Source organism: Schistocerca piceifrons, chromosome 5, assembly GCF_021461385.2.
Source record: "Schistocerca piceifrons isolate TAMUIC-IGC-003096 chromosome 5, iqSchPice1.1, whole genome shotgun sequence".
Lineage (NCBI taxonomy): Eukaryota > Metazoa > Arthropoda > Insecta > Orthoptera > Acrididae > Schistocerca > Schistocerca piceifrons.
The window spans coordinates 249,944,316-249,969,039 of record NC_060142.1 but is presented as its reverse complement, the minus strand read 5'-3'; the positions used below and the strand labels follow the sequence as shown (position 1 = coordinate 249,969,039).

General features: G+C 41.1%; 1 protein-coding gene across 1 annotated transcript in view; it reads right to left on the bottom strand.

Annotated features, from left to right (window-relative positions):
• Positions 1–926: 926 nt before the first annotated feature.
• LOC124798376 (neuroguidin-A) overlaps positions 927–24,724 on the bottom strand; it is a 73,732-nt gene continuing 49,934 nt past the window's right edge. Inside the window, exon 8 of the mRNA XM_047261746.1 lies at positions 927–3,237. Coding sequence (XP_047117702.1) covers positions 3,212–3,237 — 26 coding nt within the window. The 3' untranslated portion in view covers positions 927–3,211. The remainder of the gene's footprint in view (positions 3,238–24,724) is intronic.

The following is a 24,724-nucleotide window of genomic DNA, read 5'->3' as shown; positions in this document are numbered from 1 at the left end:
AAATCAACTTACGATTCATTCAGAAATCAACTTACAGGGATGCATTTCAAAATCATATGAGTAATCGATAGGCCAACGTGCGCTGGATGCTAGGCGCTTTGTGAAACAAGGTTTTTCCTCTTCAAGAATATGAATTTGGGACCTCTCTCTCTCCCTCATAGATCTGAGCCTGCTGCGCATGCGTGAATCTGGCAGCTTGGGCACAACAGTAAAATTTTTCCCGGTTGCATCTAGCAGTTTGCTGCGACTGTTTACACAGCCAACAGCCACATTTCTGCAGCCAGAAGTGGGAGAAGGTACTACTCATACGCCACTCAATTGCGCATGCGTATGAGCCCACTCGTAACTGCTAAAACGAATCTAATGTAAAAAGTTGTGACTGCACGCTCATTGGAGGCAATTTGTTGTTATGAAGCATTGTATAGTCCTCCTAAAGCCTTTGACACAATTTGCTGTTATTCTGCAATAGCGCGATACAGTAATATCATTTGTTAGAGTATCGATTATTACCAGTCAAAATTACAAAAATTTAATTGGAAACTAACACAACGAAAAATTCCCGGGTTTTTCCCAGTTTTCTCCCGGATCTCCCAGTTGTCCCGGGTCGTATACACTCTGTACTATAGTGAAATAATGATTTAAATATGTACTTACCATGGGTGCAGTTATCAAGGCAGATCATCGGCATGATTTCTGTTGCGCCGTCTCGATCATGACGTCTTGTATTCAAGTCAATTTCTCGTTACCCCATTCCTGACCAGATGCCAAGGATGAATAACAAACAAGCTAGAAGTGTGTGCTGACAGCCTTTGTACTATCCCATATATGGGATTAGTCAAGTAGACACTTCATAATCTGTACCTTAAAAAGCAGATTAATTTGGGAAAAAGGGGGGAGGGGCATGGAGTAATTCACAAATGATCAAGTATCATAAAATGTAATAATTTATTTGAAGTGTGTCAGTTGTTTCATAAAAGTCTCACCTTTTTCAAAATTAAAGAAAAACAAGGCTTCCTTAGAGCTATAGGAAACAATTTCTGTGACTTTTGTGCTCATATTCACAACAGTAACATAATCTCACAAGATATGGTATAGCTTAAATAATTATCTTTCCTTCCAATGCATTATTATTCTTATACTTTTAATATGACAATATGCTTTTGTCAGAGCATTTCATAATACAAATTTTACCTATTGTGATACTGATTCTTGTAGTACAATAGATACAGTTTAAGCTCATTATTCTAGGACCTGTAAGTCTCGTAGTAAGTGCTGGACAGCATCATCCCTATGGTCACCAAAAATATTGTTCTGTGGATGATGCTGCCACAACAGTGTCAAAGAATGCAACAGTATATACACTTTGACATGGAAGAAATGAGCAACATTTAACATCCTAAACAAATGAAAACAATGTCTCAAATCAGGATGGCTTTCTGGAACCGATATGTTCTCAGCACATTATTTTTCTTTTCTGAAAATCAAATACTGTATTTCCAGTTAACAATATGTATAAACAACAGGAATACACAAATATCTGAACTACAAAATTTCAATAGACAACCTATCAGAAACACAACATCTTGCCACTGAACATTATGTTTTCAGGCCATTTGGCACACTGTCTTTTGTAAATACACACACATACTTCAAACTGCAGCACGGTTGTGCAAAATGTATATTACAATAAGGACTTATTCTGTGCCACTTAAGAAATAAAGGCTGCACGTAAATGAGTAATTTCATTATTAATGTGTTTTTCAGTACATTTGTAATCACAGCAGATGCAGTCTGTAATACATTGAATTATTAATGTAGGAATCTTAATTATCACATTTGCTCATTGTGAAAATTTATCAGATCTACTTAAATATAGTTTAAACCTAATGTCACTTAATAATGCCCACAAATTACGTATTTCAGCACCATGATGTAATTCATATTATGTCAATTATTTCCAACAATCATTACACAAAAGACATCTAAATATACCTACGACACACAACATTCATATGTAATCAAAACTATGTTTTATTTCTGTGCATAAATTTCTCTCCTTTTTTGTAAATATAATTAGTATATAAATTGATCTGAGTAATGAGGTAGTGAGCAGGACCTGTGGTCGACCACTGTTACAACAGATTAATAAAGAACACTGTAAGTGACGCCTTTGATTATCAATATCATTAACGTTATATAATACATCAACATCACTGACATACAACGTTCACTGCCAACAAGAACCAAATTTGAAAACTGAGTGATGGCTCATACAAATACATGCATGGGAATACAGAATTCTTCCATTACTTAAACATTCCTCTACAGTCACAGATACTAATTATCAAAAATATTCTACTGATCACATTAGCTAGTGCTACTTCCAAGAGTCTATCCTAATAATTTTACAATCCTGCTTTATTTTCAAAACTACTTGGAATAAATTTTAATGTAACAGGTATTAAATGAGATGTGCATTATTAGAATTATGTGAGTGCATATGGTTCCAGAAAGTTATATAGATGTGCAACATCCACAGAAAAGGCAAACTGTAGAATACAGCACCAAAAAGGAGATTGAATGAAATAGCTACAGCAGAAATCTGCACATTCCTCCCTGCTTTCACATCGTAACTTGCTACTGCTTCTTTCAGAAAATTAAGGTCTCAGAACTTGCAATTATCAATTCAGGATGACTGCATTCAAAACAGTGTAAAAAAGAGAACTTTGTGCCAACTTACACTTTGCAGTTTCACATAGCAAAACAAAGAAATACTATAAAAACACCAACATCAAACAATTGACAAACAAAGCATAGCCAAACAGTAACATACGACAACAAAGTATTACATGCGGACAAAAAGTAACATTTTTGTTAACAAACACTTCCAATAAAATATCTACAAACACAAATCATACTTGCAAGATCACTGTGCAATTTGCTATCAAGGCAGGTGGGTATTACTGTCCTTTTTGATATATAATGGCAGTTAAATCAGCCTGTGTCTGATAATGAAGATTCTAAACATTTCAGCTTACGTTGTTTCACAAATCAATTATAATTGCTCCCCCTGACTTTTTAAAATTATGGTCCCAGCAAACCTTCATCGAGACCACTCCACATATTTTCTCCAACTTAAGTTACATATTTAACCCAATTCCGTCACTTTTTTTCAAGTGTGTGTTTTCTTCAACACACAGAAGCGATGTATTCAGTGAAACTTCCGCTTCTTGAAACCTGTTAAAAAAATAAAAATTATATCATGACATCCCTACAAAACAAAAAGCACAGTAGTACATTTACACTGCAGTGTCTCCTATTACATGAAATTTTATAAATATTATGTTCCTCCCCTGATAATTTCCTCATCCTTCCCACTAAACACATTGTAATGATATTTTATAAAAATGATGTTCCTCCTCTAATAATTTCCTCATCCTTCCCACTAAACACACTGTAATGATATTTTATAAAAATGATGTTCCTCCCCTGATAATTTCCTCATCCCTCCCACTAAACACACTGTAACATTAGTTGCACATACAAAACTCAATTGCAGTATGCATGGCATACTCAGAGTAAGCCAAGTTCCTCTCCAGATGGAATCAGTAACTGAAATTGGTAATGGAAGATTAATGATAAACTGTCTCCATCCAGGGCAGAAATATGCTGTTCATGGAAAACTATTCGCTTGCAGGCCTATTGTGATGAGCGTCTTTTTATTAACATGGACACTAAGCCTACAACTGCACTTTGTGTCACTGACTGACTGGAGTAAGGCATTTTACAGTTTTTCCAAAGGCATATGAAAGTGATTTGCATGAATCTCTCTCACAAAGTTAATAGCAGACTATTTGCACTACATGAGAGGTAGTGTTTTCACTGACTTCTTCAGTCTCTAATACTAATGCTTAATAGTTTATTGTAATAGAACATCCTCTTTTTACTGCAGAAGCCTGAAAGGCGTGACAGAAAATAACAACTGGAGCAATCTGATTAGCTGTGTCAATCAGGGATGCCTATGAAACTACTACCATTTAAACAAACTATGTATCACATACGAGGCCTGTCTAAAAAGTATCCGACCTTTGGCCAGAAAAAATATTTCGAATACCTGACAGGGTTGAGACCCTAATCCCCTTCAAATTAGGCCCCTTGTGCTTGCACACACTTAGCCCACCGATCATTCCACTGCTGTAAACACCTCTGGAAGTCTTCTTTTGGAATGGTGTTCAGCTCCGTCATCGTGTTCCGCATTCTCTCTTCTCAAAACGGGATCCTTTCAGTGGTGTCTTCAATTTTGGAAACAACCAGAAGTTGCAAGGAGCCATGTCTGAAGAGAAGGGAGGTTGGTGAACGGGTTTAATTCTATGTTTGGCCAAGAAAATTTGGATCAAGTGGGATGAATGTGCGGGGGTGGTGTCGTGATGCAGTTGCCAGCTTTTTGCCGTCCACATGTGGTCCTTTGTGCCAAACTGCGTCACGAAGAACATCTTGATAATACTCCTTTGTCACTGTTTGTCCTTCCGGTGTGTATTCATGATGCACAATTCCACGGACATCAAAGAAGACAGTCAGTATCACCTTGACTTTGCTTTGCATCTGCCGCACTCTCTTCGGCCTTGGAGACTCGGGATGCTTCCATTGCGACAACTATCTTTTTGTTTCTGGGTTGTACCTGTACACCCACGACTCATCTCCAGTTATCACGGTGTTCAGAACCCAGGATCTGTGTTGGTGGTGTTAAGAAGATCCTATGCAACATCAAAATGGAGCCTTTTTGTTCTGGTGACATCAACTTGGGCACGAATTTCGCAGCCACTCGGTGCATGTTCAAACCATCACGCAAAATTGCATGTGCAGAATTACTCATTCCAACCTCTTGGGCAATGACAATCTGCCATCACCAAAGTTTGCACCCACTTGACAACAGCTGCACTCCGAGCAGTTTGGGGCCTGCTAGAATGCTGGTCACTCTCCGCTGATGGGCCGCCATTTTTGAATAGGTTGAACCACTCCTTAATTTGTGTTACACGCATTGCATCTTCTCCAAACACCTGCTGAATCTTACGAATTGTTTCACTTTGAGAATCACCAAGCTCTTGATAAAATTTGATGCAGTATCTTTGCTCGGCATGTTCAGTCATCTTGAGAGAATCGGTAATCCAATGAACACGTTGTGTAGCCCCTGACTCAGTGACCGACAGGCAGCGACTGACTTGCTGGAAGACAGGGACAAAGTTCACACATGCGCATAAAGGTCTCTTCCTTTGCTGTCTACAGTGGCGCCGCGCTATCGTCTCTATTTTGCATGGGAAAATCAAAGATCGGATGCTTTTTAGACAGACCTCTTATATCCAAACCATTTATACAGTCGGTATCTAAACGATATCAACTGTTTGGATCTGGAAAGGGGATAGTCTTATATTCTTATGGTTAATCGTGCAGACAGTAAGAACTTGTGACTTTAGGGAAAATATGAGAGTCAGAAATCTGTCAAATGGCTATGGAATTTTCTCCAGCAACTAAAATGAAACGATTTCACTGTTTTCTTTGCAAAGAAAGCTACCAGTCAAATTACAACCAGATGGACATTATATTTAAAGTATTTTCCATTTCACAACAGAAATGTTTCATTTCTTCCATAGTTCCTAATTTAAGCTTTTTTGGCTTATGTTATAGTGGAAAATTTGTGTTTCACTTAGTGTGCCACCCAATTTACTTAACTCTTTGCTGTCAGTAGCATTTCACAAAGTATTGTGTAGAACAAAGTTTTGCTGATTTACTACCCTTTACTACAATGGTTTGACTGCTAAGAGCTTTTTTTTTCCTACTCTGAAGGTTTTCTACGTTCACTGCATTTCAGGTCACAATGTACAGAAATTTCCATGACAGAGTGTCACCACAGAGGCATGTTCTAATTAATAATCATCATAGAATACCAGCAACAGAAAATCCACAGAAAAAAATTTTCATTCAAACTACTGTTAGTTTAACTTATGAGCCACCACTATGCACATTTTATGTCTTGCCATTTTGTTTGGTTACAACAATTGGAAAAAGGAAAGAAGATTAGAAACAAGCACATAAATATCATTAGAGATGGAACAATAGCTCTGCAGGGCAACAATAAGAAAAAATATTAGTTGTTGTGTTATTTGAGGAACCATATTGCCACCTGCCTGAAGTGCAGGATGGTTGAACAAGGAATTGCACGCTATTTCCCATAATTAAGCCCATTGACGTACCTTGTGTGATAACTGTTGTTTTAATGGTGTTCTGAGGATCTTCTTGGAATGGTAATATTGTTTCTTTTAAATATCTGTCATTCTTACAGGCCAGCTTAATTTATCACCATTAAATTTAATAAACCAGATACAGAACCTCATAGTTGAATCTGAGTTGCTTCTAGCTACAAAGTCATAAGGACTATACCAAACTGACTCTTGAATGTCTGTTCCAAAGTTTTCATTTAGTTTTTCTCACTGAACAGTATTTGATAACTTTGAATATAATTTCTATTTTTTGTCTCATTAAATGCTGTAATCTTTCACTTGTAATACACATGTGTTGAGAAAAATTTGCACAATGTTAAATTTGATGAACTCAAATTAGGAATTTGTTATGAGAGAGCTTTAATACAAACATCTGTTTGTTTATGGTTGTATTTAAAAATGTTTCAGGAAAGGGGATAGAAGAAAGGGAAGTCCAATTCTGGAAAAGAGTGAAAAGATGACACTATTAATGTGTATTCATGCATGCTGATGACTTCTTTCATGTTGGGCCACCGAGACCAGATTTCATGCCTAACTAAAGCCACTTCCCATTTTGTTCTTTAGTTCCCAAGATGAAGTTAAGACAGTTGAACTCAATCTTCTGATAACACTGTATTATAAACTTAACTAACTGCTCCCCTCTTAAAAAACACACACACACACACACACACACACACACACACACAAATAAAGAGAAAAAGAGAGAGAGGAGGGAGAGGGGGGGCAGAGAGAGGGAGAGGGAGGGGAGGGGTGGGGAGAGGGGAGAGAGAGAGAGAGAGAGAGAGAGAGAGAGAGAGAGAGAGGAGGAAGAGATCGGATTGTATAGAACAATGGCATAAGAATTCTTGCACACACACACACACACACACACACACACACACATATACAGTAAATATGCTGAGTCACAAAATGGAGATTAATAGTGGAGCAAAGCTTATCTGTAATGAAATACTGTCTGAAGGAAGCTATAAAAATTTTTCAGTCATATCTTGACAAGATTTTACCGTGGGTCAAAGATTGGCAACTTACTTTAAGTGTTCAAAAGAGGAAAATTGTGCACTTCACAAAATGAAAAAAATGTAATATCTCATAACTATAACACTAATGAGTCAATGCGGGAATCAGTCAACTCGTAAAAATACCCAGGTGTAGCACTTTGTACAGATATGAAATGAAATCATCACAGAGGCTCAGTCACGGGTAAAGCAAGAGGGTACACTTCGATTTATTGGTAGAACATTGGGGAAATGCAATCAGTTTACAAAGGAGACTGCTTACAAATCACTCTTGTGACAGGTTTTAGAATGTTGCTGAAGTGTGTGGGACATGTACCAAACAGGACTAACAGGGAATACTGAACGTACACGAGAAGGGCAGCACAAATGGGCACATGTGTGCTTGATCCTTAGAAGAGTGTCACAGAGATACTGAAGAAACTGACTTTCAAGACTCTTGAAAATAGACGTAAACTTTCCGGATAAAGTCAATTAACAAAGTTTCAAAAAATGGCTTTAAATTATGATTCTAGGAATATATTACAATCCCCTACATATCGCTCACATAGGGGTAATGAGGATACGGTTAAAATGCACAGAAGCATTCAAACAATCATTCTTCCCATGCTCCATGCATGAATGGAATGGGTAAAATCCTAATAACTGGTACAATAGGATGTAGCCTCTGCCATGCACTGCACAGTGGTTTGCAGAGTATAGATGTACATGTAGAGCACTTTCGTTACATTGCTGGTGGCTTGCAGATTTTTGTATTAAAATGTGTAGTAAACGGAAAACTTGGATACTCTGATAATTCTTAGAATATTGAATAATGCTCTGCACATTAAATTGTGCCACAGTGTAAAACAATTATTTGTCTTAATTTAAAAAAAAATGAGTTCAAACACACAGTCCTGCATTTAAGGATTGATTTTTTTTCCCCAAACAAATCATAGAAGTTTTGTTTGTTAACAAAGCAAGACATTTGAAGTAGGAAAAAGGGAAAGTCAAGCATTGGAGGGCCAGGATGGAGTAACAAAACCACGAAAACAATAAAGCGCTACTCACCACAGAGAGAAGGTGCTGAGCATAGACAGGCACATTGAAAAGGAATGCTAGAAATAATCAGCTTTTGGGTTAACTCCTTCACAGAAGCAGAAAACACACACACACACACACACACACACACACAGTCACTACTGTATCCAGGTACTAAAGCACAATTGCAACTGTGTCTGAGGTAGCCAACAACACAATGTGCTTCACTTTGCAACATATCCTTTATTTTCATAGCCCCCCCCCCCTCCCCCCCCCGGTAACAACCTTTGCTGCTCCCTGTCTTCCACCTACCTATCCCCTTTCCTGCTCTTACTCTAGTACTACATCCCTCATCCCTACCCATGCCTCTTCCATACCCCCACTACCCACTCCAACTAGATTTGCTGCTCACCACAAGTGCATTTGCATTCGGACCTTAGTGTCTAGAGATGACAATGGCAGAGAGAGAGAGAGAGAGAGAGAGAGAGAGAGAGAGAGAGAGAGAGAGAGAGAAAGTGGGGGGAGGGGGGGAGGCAGGGAGGGAGAGAGGGAGGTTGGGCTTGTGAGAATCTGATGAAGGAAGTAGTCTGAAAGTAGAATATTTCTAGCATTCCTTTTCACTATATCTGTCTGTGACTTAACATTACCTCTATGCAGTGAGTAGCACCTCAGCCTTCCCATACTGTACTAAGGAAAAGCGATGTACACAAGCTTTTGAAGGACACATTCTAAACAAGCACCTTGCTAGTACAGTCCCTAATCACTCACCAATCATCATTCGAGAGGCATCAAATTATCTACACTGTTGCAATTTTCATGAATTTTCCCAATGGAGTAGCATTCCAGTTAATTTTGTGTGGGGTTTTCAATATAAACTTTCTGAATGATTCTCAAGAGAAAAGAATGTTATAGGACTCACTAGAAATCTTACAGTCTGGCACAGACAATGTAATTCCCAACTAAAGTTCACACAAGTAGCAGCATGATCATACTCAAACTCCTTAATTGCTCTCTAGTTGATGAGCACAATATGGGAAAAATTAGTAATGGCCTGTCAGAAAACGAAGCACAGAAAGTAATACAGAAAGCAATCAGGTACAAAACAAAAGATGTGGAGACCTGAATTCATTTACAAATTTAGATATTTAAAGCCAATCTAAATGGTCAAATTTGGCAAGATGACCATGACACAGACAACCAGAGCAAATAAATATAATATCTTTTTTTGGATTTCTGTCAAATTCTTTGACAGCCCTTTCCCCACAAAATTTGCATGCAGATATGCTGCACTAATAAAGAACTAGTTTGGATGGCTAAGGTCATTAGAACATCTCTTAGATATGAAGGACAGCCAGAGCCCAGTTATTCAATTTCACAACAGACAATACTCCAAAGTACTGAAGCATATCAACAGATGTACTAAAGTAATGCATGTCACCAAAAGAATAGAAAGCTATCAGAACAAAATTAAAACAATATGGTCTAGTGTTAAAGGTATCAGGTTAGAATGTGGGTATTCTGCGTATTATACCTCTCTTGAGAATGAAACTTAGTGATCCACCAGAGTTGTGCTAAATATTTAATGATCACTTCTAGTCAATTGTCAGCAAGTTAAATCAAAATTTTAGTGGTACAAATATATATACAGAACTCTCAAAATCCAACATTTCACGACAACTATCACATGTAGAAAAAGGAAACTAGCAAAGATGAAAATGAATCAATATCCGCCTTTTGGTGAGTCATCTCCTTTATTCCAAAATAATTCAGAATTTTCAACCAAAACTTTCCGTACATCAATATCAAATAAGATTATGAAGATCAGTGCACCATACATTAGTTCTGTAACCAGTCACCAGTGCAATACGTCTTTCAGATGTGGTCAGTGAAACCACTTTGTAAAAAGAGGGAAAGAGGTAATTCAGATATTTACCAGTCATTTTCTTTTGTTGATAGTGTTTTCAAAAGCTTTTGGCAAAGTAATGTATGAGAGAGTAGTGGCACACCTCGGTTAACAAAATAGGGTGTCAGATACAGGAATGGAGTATCCACAGAAAATGCAGTATATTCCTTTGTGTGTTAGATGTTAGTGTGGCAAAATGATACTGTGAGAACAGTAGGTATTTTCTCCAATTTAACAAAAGCATTTGAGGATGCGGACAATGGAATACTTTTGGCACAAGTTGGAACATTATGGGATTAGGACGAAAGTTCAACAGTGGTTAACTTCATACCTGCACAGTAGGAAGCAGATGGTTGTCCTCCTATTTCAACCCACAGGGAAGGCATACGAATATGACTTGAGTCACATGAAGTGGGAGGGTACTACAAGGTTCTGTTCTGGGTCCATTGCTTTTCTTGATATACATCAATGATATGCCACTAAATATGATAGATGGGGGAAAAAAACCTCTTGGCAGATTGAAACATGTGGAACATAATGTAAATGATGTAGCTAATATGGTAGTAGGTATCAGATGACTTTCAGAGAACAGATTGACACTTAACTACAACAAGGCACTGAACTTTTGTAGACACGAAATTTTACTGTCCAGACCTGGTCAAACAGTCAGTGAAGTCAATCAACACGCTGCTATTCAGTGAGCAGTTGCCTTTACTCCTTAAATTATTCATACTCCATGAAGACTTTGCATTACCACATTTCTTGGAAGTATCACATTCAAGATCTTGGTGCATAAATTGGTTGCTACTTCCTTCATTTTTAGATTAGATTAGATTTACTTTCATTCCAATTGATCCGTAGTGAGGAGGTCCTCCAGGATGTGGAACATGTCAGAAAAACAACAATACATGACAAATATTTAAACTAAAACAAATAAGCTAATGTACCATTCCACAGGTCCCAAGTGGAATGATCGTCATTTTTTAATGAACACTAAGAGTCATTTTACAAATACTATTGCACTGAATTTAAAATAAAAAAGTTTTATATTTATTTATAAGGTAAGAAACATGTAATACAACTACTGTAATACTTATTTACAATGAACACATTACTGCACTGAAATGGTGCAGAAGTTAGATTATACTTACACACACACACACACACACACACACACACACACACACACAAATTTTCAGTGAACACATTACTGCACTGAAATTGTGCAGAAGTTATGTTGTACTTATATACGAATCAGTTGGTTTTCCTCAGAAATTCATCAATGGAGTAGAAGGAGTTGGCCACCAATAAATCCTTTAGGCTTCTCTTAAACTGAATTTCATTGGTTGTTAAGCTTTTTATGGCTGCTGGCAAGTTATTGAAAATGTGTGTTCCTGAATAATGCACACCTTTTTGTACAAGACTAAGTGACTTTAAATCCTTGTGAAGATTATTCTTATTTCTAGTATTGATTCCATGAATTGAGCTGTTGGTTTGAAAAAGTGATATATTTTTAATGACAAATTTCATTAAGGAATAAATATATTGGGAAGCTGTAGTTAGTATCCCTAGTTCCCTAAACAGGCTTCTGCAGGATGTTCTTGAGTTCACACCACATATAATTCTTACTGCACGTTTTTGTGCCCGGAAAACTTTAGCTTGGCTTGATGAATTACCCCAGAAAATAATCCCATATGACATTATGGAATGAAAGTAAGCATAGTATGCCAGCTTTTTCATTTTTATATCCCCTATGTCTGACAAAATTCGCATTGCAAACAGAGATTTGTTAAGACGCTTCAGCAGTTCTGTGGTGTGCTCCTCCCAGTTGAATTTATTATCAAGCTGTAATCCCAAGAATTTAACACCGTCCACTTCTTCTATCTTCTTGTCATCATATGTTAGACATATACTCTTGGGACACCCCTTACAAGTTCTGAACTGCATGTAGTGTGTTTTTTCAAAGTTTAGTGACAAAGAATTGGCTAGGAACCAGTGATTAATGTCTACAAATATTTTATTGGCTGATCTTTCTAAGACTACACTTGATTTGCTATTTATTGCAATGTTTGTATCATCAGCAAACAAAACAAACTTGGCATCTGGTAATGTTACTGATGAAAGGTCATTGATATACACAAGAAAAAGTAAGGGCCCCAAAATGGAACCTTGTGGGACCCCACATGTAATTAGTTCCCAGTTGGATGATGCCTGATAGCTTGATACATGTCTCTTTCCTAATAACACCCTTTGTTTCCTGCCAGAGATATAAGATTTGAACCATTTTGCAGCATTTCCTGTTACACTATAATATTCTAGTTTACTTAAAAGGATATTGTGATTTACACAGTCAAATGCCTTTGACAGATCACAAAATATACCAGTTGCCTGCAATTTTTTGTCTAATGAATTAAGTACATTTTCACTGTAAGTGTAGATAGCCTTCTCAATATCAGAACCTTTTAGAAATCCAAACTGTGACTTTGACAGTATGTTATTTGAGATAAGATGGTTATAAAGACGACTGTACATTACTTTTTCGAAAATTTTTGAGAATGCTGGCAACAGTGAAATTGGACGGAAATTTGATGCTATTTCTTTATCTCCCTTCTTAAACAGTGGCTTAACTTCAGCATATTTCAGCCATTCGGGAAATATTCCACTGATAAACGACTGGTTACACAGATAGCTTAATATGTTACTTAGCTCAGAATCACATTCTTTAATTAACTTTGTTGATATTTCATCATACCCACTAGATGTTTTTGATTTTAAAGATTTTATGATGGACATTATTTCTGTTGGGGTAGTGAGGGTCAAATTCATATTATGGAAGTTACTTGAAATGTCTGGTCTAAGGTAATCCATAGCAGCATCTACCGAACCTGACAACCCCATCTTTTCAGTAACAGTTATAAAATGTTTGTTAAAAAGTTCTGCAACACTATACACATCTGTCACCAATGCATCATTTACTCTTAATGCTATTTGTTCCTCTTCATGTCTGGTTCTACCGGTCTCCTCCTTCACTATATCCCATATTGTCTTTATTTTGTTATCTGATATGACTATCTTTTCCTTGTAATATATTTGCTTTGACATCCGTATTACAGTCTTTAATATTTTGCAGTATTTCTTATAATGTGCTATAGCATCAACATTGGAAATGTTTCGGATTGACAGATACAGTTTTCTTTTTGTTTTACAAGATACCCCTATTCCTCGAGTAATCCATGGCTTCTTTGTAGACTTTGCTCTAACCTTGGTAAGTTTTGGGGGAAAGCAGTGTTCAAATAAGGTAAGCATTTTATTAGCAAAAATGTTATATTTTTCATTCATGCCATGAGCACTGTAAACATCAGTCCAGTGAATGTCTCTGAGGAGTGTCCTAAAATAATCAATTTTTGGCTTACTGATTACCCTCTTGAGCTCAGATTTAACAGATTTTATATCCTGTTCAGTATTAACATTTAACAGAAGGAACTGCATGTCATGGTCTGAGAGGCCATTGACTATTGGTTTTGTAATATAATTTTGTTCATTTGACTTTTCTATAAAGATATTATCAATGGCTGTTTGTGAGCAAGTGGTTATCCTAGTGGGGAACTTTACTGTGGGAATTAAGTTGAATGATAGTGTTACTAACTCAAATAGGTTCTTATTGGGAGAGTCTTTAAGGAAATCTACATTGAAATCACCAGCAACCACTATTTCTTTGTTTTTGGTTGTTAAATGGGCCAGTACAGCTTCAAGGTGGTTTACAAACAGATTAAAGTTACCTGCAGGTGCTCGATATACACTTAATATTATGAAAGATTTTTTGTGAAAATCTAATTCTGTTGCACATGCTTCCATATGCTGTTCTAGGCAAAATTTATGAATGTCTATGTTCTTAAATTTATGACAGTTCCTGATGAATGTGGCAACTCCTCCTTTCTCCATTTCTGATCTACAATAGTGAGATGCTAACCTAAACCCTGTAACACTTAAAAGTTCTATACCAGTGGTCACATGATGTTCAGAGAGGCAGATTATGTCAGCTGGGTTTGAAGACTCTAATTCATCTATGCAGATAGTTAATTCATTAATTTTATTTCTCAGTCCTCGAATATTTTGATGCAATAAAGATAGCTGACATTTCACATTGACTGACTTAAAATTGGATGGAGTTAAAATATCTGCTGACAGTTGAAAATTCTTAACCAATGGCTGTTTATGTTGATGTAATAAGCTGGAATTATGTTTTTTGATTTCTTTCTCAAACTGAAGGTTTGTCTCAGTTCTAACCTCTCTTAAAATTTGTTTTCTTTCTGTCCTCCCTACCCTAAAAAAGGGTCTTTTCTGAATCCTATAACCACTGGTATTATAAGAATAGCTGCCACACTCTCTCGACAATGAGACATGAAGGCTTGATACTTTGCTTAGTTTCACTCTTTTACCGCATATGGTGTTAATGTTATGAGACAACTCTCTGAAAAGGACAGGCAGGCTGATCTGCAATGCCAATTTGCAAACTTCACACAGCTCATAGTTTGGTGTGTTTGTATTCTTACTCCACCATCCCAAACATATATTCTCTCATAGGTTTTGTTGTTGACAGTATTGACTCACTGAGAAGAAACTGTGGTATTTATTCTGTGAATACTAGATAGATAACTGACATGAACACAGATGTCATTCTTAAGCGCTACACAGAAAGGTGTGCACCATTTAGAAACTTTGATTTTCAGTACGTACAAAGAAGAACTGAAAAAAATTGGAGTAATAAATCACAAATATTCAAATCTAAATTGAAAAGTTTTACTACGGGAGACACCCCCTATTCTGTGGAGGAGTTCCTTAGAGTAGTTTAGAACTTCTCTCTGGAATGTGCTATTTACGTTATTTACTTGCCACACACACACACACACACACACACACACACACACACACACACACACACTTTTTTCTGGATTTTATTAATTTTGTTATTAGGTGAGCAGCACTCTACTTTATTATAATACTATTGTTATAGCTAAGGACAGACTCGTATGCATCAATGTTTCACATGCTTCTACATCTGTGAACATTAAACAATGGGAAGTACAGGATGGAATAATGAGAATATTATGAAATGGATAGACTGCTATTTACCATATAGAGGAGACACTGAGTCGCAGACAGGCAGAATGGAAATAAGTGCTGTACATTTAGGCTTTCAGCCAAGAGGCCTCTTGCTAAATTAGAACACACACACACACACACACAGACAGACTACATATACACGAGGCTGGACTGTGGACTGCAACAGCACCTCATGGGAGTAACAATAGAGGTGTGGGGGTAAGAAGGAGACTGGGGTTGGGAGGGGGAGGGATAACAGAGAGAGGGGGGGGGGGGAGGGGAGGGAAGGTGTAGTGGTGCTTGTGGAAGTATGAAGGGACATGATGGTAACAGGGCATGGCTGATAGGTGTAGTTGGGAGGTGAGAGGGAGGAAGGGAGGGGAATGAGAATGGAGGAGGAACAAACTAGAGAAAGGGAAAAAAGAATGTAGGGTGTGTTGGTGGAATGGACGGCCGTGTAGTGCTGGAGTGGGAGCAGGGACAGGGATAGGTAGGTGAAAGACAGGGACTAGTGAAGATTGAGGATAAGGAGATTACAGGAATGTAGGATATAACACAGGGAGAGTTCCCACATGTGCAATTCAGAACAGCTGGTGTTGGCAGGAAGGACCCAGATCGTACAGGCCAAGAAGCAGTCATTAAAATGAAGAACATTATGTTGGGCAGCATGCTCACCAACCAGGTAGTGCAGCTGTGCCTTAGCCATAATTTGTCGGTGGCCATTCACGTTGACAGACAGCTGGTTGACCGTCATGCCCACGTAGAACGAAGCACAGTGTTTGCTGCTTAGCTTGTAGATCACATGACTGGTTTTACAGGTAGCCCTGCCTTTGATGGGATAGTCGATGATTTTGACAGGACTGCAGTAGGTGGTGGTGGGAGGATGTAAGGGACAGGTCTTGCATTCAGTTCTATTGCATGTATATGAGCCATGAGGCAAGGGGTTGGAAGCAGAAGTGAAGTAGGGATGGACAAGTATATTGTGTAGATACAGTGGGTGGCATAATACTATGGTGGGAGGGGTGGGAAGGATAGTGGGCCGGATATTAATCATTTCGGGGCATGATGAGAGGTAGTTGAAACACTGGTGGAGAATATGATTCATGAGCTCCAGTCCCAGGTAGTACCAAGTTACAAGGGGAATGCTCCTCTGTGACCTGATGGTGGGTATGTGGGAGGTGGCAGGTGACTGGATAGATAAGGCACAGGAGACCAGTTTCTGTACAATGCTGAGAGGGTAATTTCGGTGAAGGCCTCAGTGAGACTCTCTGATGTATTTTGGGAGGGACTGCTTATCACTACAGATGCAATGGCGACAGGTGGCTAGGCTGTAAGGGACTTCTTGGTACACAATGGGTGACAGCTGTCGAAATGGCGGTGTTGCTGCTGGTTGATATGGATGGAGGCCATCCTTGAGATGGATATCAACATTGAGAATGGTGGCTTGTTGAGTTGAGGAGGATCAGGTGAAGCAAATGGAGGAGGCGGTGTTGAGGTTCTGGAGATGTGGATATGGTGTCCTCATCCTCGGTCCAGAGCACAAAGATGTTATCAGTGAATGTGAACCAGGTGAGCTATTTGGGACTCTGGGGGGGTCAGGAGGATCCTCTAGATGGCTCGTGAATAGATCGGCATAGGATGGTGCAATGCTAGTGCCTATTGCTGTATCATGAGTTGGTTCGTAGGTTATGCCTTCAAAAGAGAAGTAATTGTGGGTGAGGTCCTGGTGACCAGGAAGGAGATTGTAAGTCTGAAGTGAGTCGGGTGTCGGGAAAGGTATATAGGATGTTAAGATTGGAGGCTCTTGTAAAGGTAGTGAACAGAGGCAGTCCAAGGCAGGAGTACATGAAAAGTGCTAGTCCAAGACTAGGGGTGTTTTGCATGCAGCTCTAGTTGCTGGAGGGCAAGAGTTTCAATGTGAGAGATAGAATGGTGGAATTTGGGATTGCATAGAAACACTGTATTAGCCAATGATGTATTTCACACCAATTCTTTGTGAAGTAGTTGAGCAATAATGAAACAGTAATCTGAACGTAATAAAGATATTCCCCTGCCAGTGATGGACCTTGGACAGATAGCAGACAAAGAAGGAATCTGACAGTTGATTTGATTTAACCAGGGAGACAAAATAGCAGCAGCCTTAGCCCCTTGTTGCCCCACCCCAAAACTAGGCAGTATTTCTCCCTGCCATTCTAGAAAACCTAACTAGCACCTTTAAGAGTAGTAAGAGTTCCTATACTAGATCTACATTCATCACAATTTTTTCTGGAATAAATGGCCCAAATATTTTGTGTCTTTCGGCCTCCAGTGCTCTGCATTAGAAGATTGAATGTAGAGTGGTTTAATCCCTTGTACCACACAGTCTGCACCCAGGGAGTTCTTTCTCTATTTCCATTGGGTGCAGGTGTTTCCTGAAGTTCCCATTGCCACTCATTAGACCTACCATGACTTTAATCTGCCTCATGTACAAGTCCAAGATAACAGAACTTCTCTCAAAACATGGTTTCAGCATAATAAATTTGATACACTTTTCTTTTTGGGTTTTAATACAGTTTTCTATGTGCTGCCCCCTGATCCAGCAACGCAGTTTAGATTTTACCACTGCTTTAGCTAAGACAGGTTTCGGTCCAACAAATGGAGTCACTGCCCCTGCCCGGTATAGCCTATCAGCTTGTTTGTCACCACTAATTTCTGCATGAACAGGACCTTGTAGCACATTTACCCTGTTGCATCCCCCTAACCCCACAAGAGATTTGTCCTGCATGATCTTAGAGCCGATAAGAGATTTCAGAGCTGCTTGGGGTGCCTGAAAGAATGTAGTTGCTACAGTCCTTGTAATACCTACCAGATTCTCCTCCATGCATATTTTGATAGTGAAAAATCTCTGCCTGGAATACTACAGATACCTAGAGATATTATGCTCTCCCATTGAGGCTGCACCCCATATATCCTGGCCCCAACACTTTCATCTGTTTTTGACCTGTCAGCTGAAAGGTATTGTGGTTCTTTCTTCCACTGTTTCTTGCTTCCTATGATTTATTGAAACCTGACAGTTACAAATTATAAAGCAGCAAAAAACAGTTGAGATATACATCACATACTGTGCAGTATCTATGCAGGTGATGAATGAGCCACAAATAACTATACTGTGGTTAGACAAAAATCTACCTACCATGTAGCAGTAGCAGAAGAGTGAAATACTAACAAAGGACTAAAAGTGCTAGCTTTTAGGAATAGAGATGATTCCTAGCAAGAGTTAGGAATGAGTTGGAGAAAAAGAGACTGGTTAGTATTAAGTAGAAATACTGGAAGAGGTAAACGTAATCACTCACACCACAATGAAGATGTTTAACGATTGATGCTCACACAAACAAAACTGACAACATTACTGAGCATTTTGACAATGTCTTTCTTCAGAGACAACTAATAAAACATACATAAATTTGTGGGTGTCATATAAGGCTTCACTGTTCCACCTGACAACACAGTCCTGGCACTGTAGCTCTAATGGCTTAACATCTTGCACGGAGCCGAGTTAGTGAGAAGAGAAAGGAGGTGAGGAGGGGGGCAGATGGATGGAGAAAGGGTAACAGGGCTAACAGGGAGGAGCAGCAATAGAATGGAATAAGAATTTGGCACTGGTGAGGTTACCTTGATGTAAGCACAGGTTCCTGTGAGGCGGGTGTAATGGATCTGGGAGATGTGTTATTTTCTACTGGATTTGTCGATACCACATCTAATGAGGGAAGTTGTAAATGTTTTCTTATATTTTTGTTCAAATGGTTCAAATGGCTCGGAGCACTATGGGACTTAACAGCTGTGGTCATCAGTCCCCTAGAACTTAGAACTACTTAAACCTAACTAACCTAAGGACATCACACACATCCATGCCCGAGGCAGGATTCGAACCTGCAACCGTAGCAGTCGCGCGGTTCCGGACTGCGCGCCTAGAACCGAGAGACCACCGCGGCCAGCTTTTATTTTTGTTAGAATATTTTTTTTTTTGTGAATTGTAATTTGCCTTATTTTAAGCTAATTTGCTTATATGTTTGAGAGTGACAGCATAGTGATTAATATTAGTAGATGTGACGAACAATATCAAACAGACTGGTTACAAGTGGAAGCTTGTGTGTTGTGTGAAATGTCTTTGACGCTGGAGTCATCTTTGACCGTAGTCAATCGGCAGTGAACTCTCGGTGTGTGTGACACTGGAACAATGTGCAGGTCGCCGTTATATTAATTTGCTAGTTAACAGGAAAAATTAATTCTGTTACTACCTTTTTTATGTAAACATCAAGAAGGAACCACATTCGAAGAAATGGCATTTGAAGCACCAAAAATGAGGCAAACGCATTGAACCAGATCATTTCTGCAGCCGACGAAACAGCATTGTGGAATCATACCTTCAATAGATGACTGAAGCCAACACAAAGAGACAAATATCATCTTGTAAACATTTTACGGAAAAGTGAGTACTGTCACGAAATATGCTAAATTCGAGTATATAAAAATAGTGAGCTTATTTCAACTGGAAGGGGAAGATAAAATAAGACAGAAATGCTGCAGAGAAGAAAGTGTGGTTGTAAACTGAAAGGATGAAGTGCAGGTGGGTTGAGAAAAACCCTGTTTTTTAAAAAACTGTACTGGGTTAAATTGGATTTTTATGGGTTTTATTAGTTTTTGCAATTTTATCATATTGACAATTAAAAAGTTCAATTCAAATTCTTGTGATTAATTTATTCAAAACACTAACCCATTCTTACAACTACTTCCCTACTGGAAAAAACTGACAAACTGAAAAGGCAAAATCTGGTAAATTAAATTTTATTGTGTTGGCAGCCAGAGGCTATCACAGTTATTGCAATCCTTTGTTCGAGCACTTGTGAAACTGTGGAGAAGTCTCTGCTAACATAACTGAAATCTTGGATAATATTATGATTTATAAAGTTGCCACTCATCTTCTGCAACAACTCTCACAGGTTTGCAGTCATGGACCTTTTTCGAGCACACCATCCAAATATTGCATTATCTGTCTAACTATGGATCAATTTTTAAGAAAGTCCTGACATGGAACACTATAAGAATGTAATAAGAAAACGAAAGGAACACACACAATAATCCTTTCGATATCATGCCAATATGTTAGATCCAACATTCTGAAGGAGAAGGTTAACAGCTGAAAAAGAAGAAACTGCAAAAAACTGGCTCACAGATATGCATCCTGAGTGTATTGCAAGTGTTATGTCTTTTAGGATTGCCGATTGATTTTGATACAAAAAACAAAAAAAGAAAACTGCCAACAAGATTTATTACTTTGGTGAAAAGCCTCATTTCTTGCCCTGGAAGCACAGCATTCATTGAGAGAATCTTCTCCACCTACGGGGCTTGCTTGTTTGGTCAAAATTAAGAAATGATTTAGGAGAGCTGAGAACCAGTTAAGATCTGTGAATTTCTGCTTACTCCCAAACAGGAACAAACTGTACTTTACAGTCATTACAATACTACAAAAAATTTTTCTGGAAGTGCAAAAGTTATTTAACTGTGTTTCTTACACTGTAAGAGAAATTAAGACACAATATTAATAAAATAAATTCTTACAACAGTAAATAGTTGCCTTCAATAAAAATGATGGCTCCTTGTAATTTGTGTAAGGACATAAGGCTAACTATGTAAAATTTTGTATGTTCATTAAATTTTCATAAATATAAGTCGGGTTAAATTACAATAGCCCTGGTGTGGTTGTGTGAGGGGGAGGGGGGTGTCATGAGGGGAGGGGGGCCAATTTAGGTTACCAAGGGGTGGCAGGGTGGGAGTAGGGGAGGATACGGCAGAAAAGTGTTTCCACTGTATGGGTCAGGAGAGGTGCGGATCGATCTTCGAAGACACCAGCTGGAACTAAAGGTACAGCCTTTGCAAACGACTGAGAGTTCTGTGGAACTGAGATTTGGTGGTGGTGGTTGTTGGGATGTTTAAGGGGGACTAAACAGCTAAGGTCATCAGTCCCCCATTCCAAAAACAAGCGAGACAAAGCCGCAGAGCAGATAAAACCCCAAGGGGAAGGAGACTCCCCCCCCCCCCCCCCAGGTGCTAAAGAACACAAATTAGGCAACGAACACTACAGAAAAGAAGAGTACAGACGAACACCAGACAGAAAGAAAGAGAAGAAAAGAAGATGGCCGGAGACTGGTTGACTGACCATGACAACAAAAAAGGGAAAGAGTCAACCATCCGACGACACACCAAAACAGCAACAAATATGGAGAGACGCGAGGACAAAAGACACAGAAACGGAAAGGTGCAGGACCCCCCTAAATGGATCCAAAAAAAGGACTAGCACGGATAAAATGTAAAACACTGTCAGCCATGGAGGCATTGTCACATAAAACCAAAGGCAAAGTGCCCGGAAGATTAAAAGACTGCCGGAGGGGGCGCAGTCCGGGACACTCTAACAAGATGTGGGCGACCGTCAGCCGGGACCCACACCGACACAGGGGGGGATCCTCCTGACGCAAAAGATGGCCGTGCGTCAGGTATGTATGGCCGATGCGCAGCCGACACAGGATAACAGAGTCCCTGCGAGAAGACCGCAGGGAGGAGCGCCACACATCGGTCGTCTCCTTGACAGCCCGCAGTTTATTAGGCGCCGTCATGCCTCGCCACTCAGCAGACCACACCCCAAGCACCTTACGGCGCAACACCAGCTGCTGATCGCAAGCTGTGAGGCCGATCTCCAAAGCTGGGGCGTCGATCGCCCCTTTGGCCAGCCTGTCAACACATTCGTTCCCCGGGATGCCAACATGACCTGGCGTCCAAACCAAGACCACCGAACGACCAGAACGGGCAATGGCGGAAACAGACTCCTGAATAGAGGACACCAGAGGAGAAGAGGGATAGCAGCGGTCGATGGCCTGAAGGCTGCTCAGGGAGTCACTGCAGATGACGATGGACGACGGACAGCCGGGGTAAACACCAGGGAGGCGTAGGTGCACGGACCCGGAAGGGAGGCAGAAGAGGGAATGACCCCAGTTCCGACAGCAGGGACCGGACGCGGACAGCTACGGAAAGCCCAGACCTAGGTCGCCGTTCGGGCAGATGGAGGACCATGGCAGGGAAAAGCAGGCGACGATGGGGATGGCCTGGCGAGCAATGCACGTGGACAGCATAGTCGGCGAGCAGACGATGGCGGCGAATCCGCAGCGGGGGAACCCCGGCCTCCACCAGTAGACTATCCACGGAGCTAGTGCGAAAAGCGACAGTGGCAAGCCAAACCCCACAGTGGTGTATGGGGTCTAACAACTTCAACACTGAGGGTGACGCAGACCCACAGGCCGGGCTCCCATAATCAAGCCGGGACTGCACAAGGGCTCTGTACAATCGCAGCAGCGTGCAGCGATCTGCACCCCAAGACGTGTGGCTAAGGCAGCGGTGGGCGTTGAGGTGCCGCCAGCATTTTTGCTTCAGCTGAGTAACATGAGGAACCCATGTGAGCCGGGCATCAAACACGAGTCCCAAGAAGCGGCAAGTGTCCACCACTTCAAGCAGGTGGCCGTCGAGGTAAAGTGCAGGATGAGGGTGGACCGTCCGACGCCTGCAGAAGTGCATAACTCGAGTCTTGGGTGCAGAGAACTGAAAACCATGAGTCAGAGCCCATGATGCTGCCTTGCGAACGGCGACTTGCAGCCTGCGTTCGGCGACTCCCGTAGTCGTGGAGCTAAATGAGATGCAGAAGTCGACGGCATACAAAGAAGGAGACACCGACGACCCCACTGCTGCAGCCAGACCATTAATGGCCACTAGAAATAGGGCGACGCTCAACACCGAGCCCTGCGGGACCCCATTTTCCTGTATATAAGAGGAACTAGAGGTGGCACCGACTTGCACCCGGAAAGAGCGGCGCAATAAAAAGCTTTGAAGAAAAGCCGGGAGCCGACCACGAAGACCCCACTCATGCAACGTGGCGAGGATGTGATGCCTCCATGTGGTGTCATACGCCTTCCGCAGATCGAAAAATACAGCAACGAGGTGCTGACGTCGGGCAAAGGCCGTACGGACAGCAGATTCCAGCCGCACCAAATTGTCCACTGCAGACCGGCCCCGACGGAAGCCACCCTGGGATGGAGCGAGGAGACCGCGTGACTCAAGGACCCAACACAAACGCCGCCCCACCATACGTGCGAGCAATTTGCACAAAACGTTGGTGAGGGTAATGGGACGATAGCTGTCCACCGCCAGTGGGTCCGCACCGGGCTTCAAGATGGGGACAATAACACCCTCTCGCCATTGCAACGGGAACACGCCTTCGCTCCAAATGCGATTAAATATCCCGAGAATGTGTCTCTGGCAGTCCCTGGAGAGATGCTTCAGCATCTGCGCGTGGATGCAGTCTGGGCCTGGTGCTGTATCAGGGCAATCGGCGAGGGCAGCGAGGAATTCCCTCTCGCTGAAAGGAGCACTGTATGTTTCAGAACGACGCGTGTGGAACGATAATGGCGTCTGCTCGGCCCGCTCCTTGAGAGAGCGAAAGGCGGAGGGATAAGTTGCAGTCGCAGAGCTCTCAGCAAAGTGCGCAGCAAGGGGTTCAGCAATGGCGGCAGCGTCCGTGCAGACAGCGCCGGCCAGGGAGATCCCAGGGACACCCGTAGGGGTCTGGGATCCATAAATCAGCCGGATCCGGGACCACATGAGCGAGGAGGAGACACGGGAGCCCAGGGATGAGACGTACGTCTCCCAGCACTCCTGCTTACGCCGTGCAATAAGACGACGGGAAAAGGCACGGAGCCTCTTAAAGGCGATGAGGCTCTCCAGAGACGGGTGCCGCCTATGACGCTGGAGAGCCCGCCTACGGTCGCGAATAGCCTCAGCAATCTCCGGCAACCACCAGGGGACAGCCTTCCGCCGAGGGAGGCCAGAAGAACGGGGGATGGCAACCTCGGCCGCTGAAATGATGGACGTGGTTAAAACACGGACCACCTCGTCAATGTCACCCTGTGGGGGAGACTCAATGGTTGCAGCGGAAGTAAAAGCCGGCCAGTCAGCCCTGTGGAGAGCCCAGCGGGGCAGGCGCCCAGAAGAATGACACTGGGGCAGTGACAAATGGATGGGAAAATGGTCACTACCACACAGGTCAGGATGCACCCTCCAGTGGAGGGATGGGACAAGTCCAGGGCTGCAAATAGAGAGATTGATGGCCGAGAACGAGCCATGGGCCACACTGAAATGCGTGGGAGCACCGGTGTTCAAGAGGCTAAGGTCGAGCTGAGCCAACACATGCTCCACGGCCCGACCGCGTTCATCGGAGACAGTCCCACCCCATAGAGGGTTGTGGGCATTGAAATCGCCCAGCAGCAAAAAAGGTGGCGGCAGTTGGTGTATCAGAGCAGCCAGGACATGCTGTGCGACAGCATCATCAG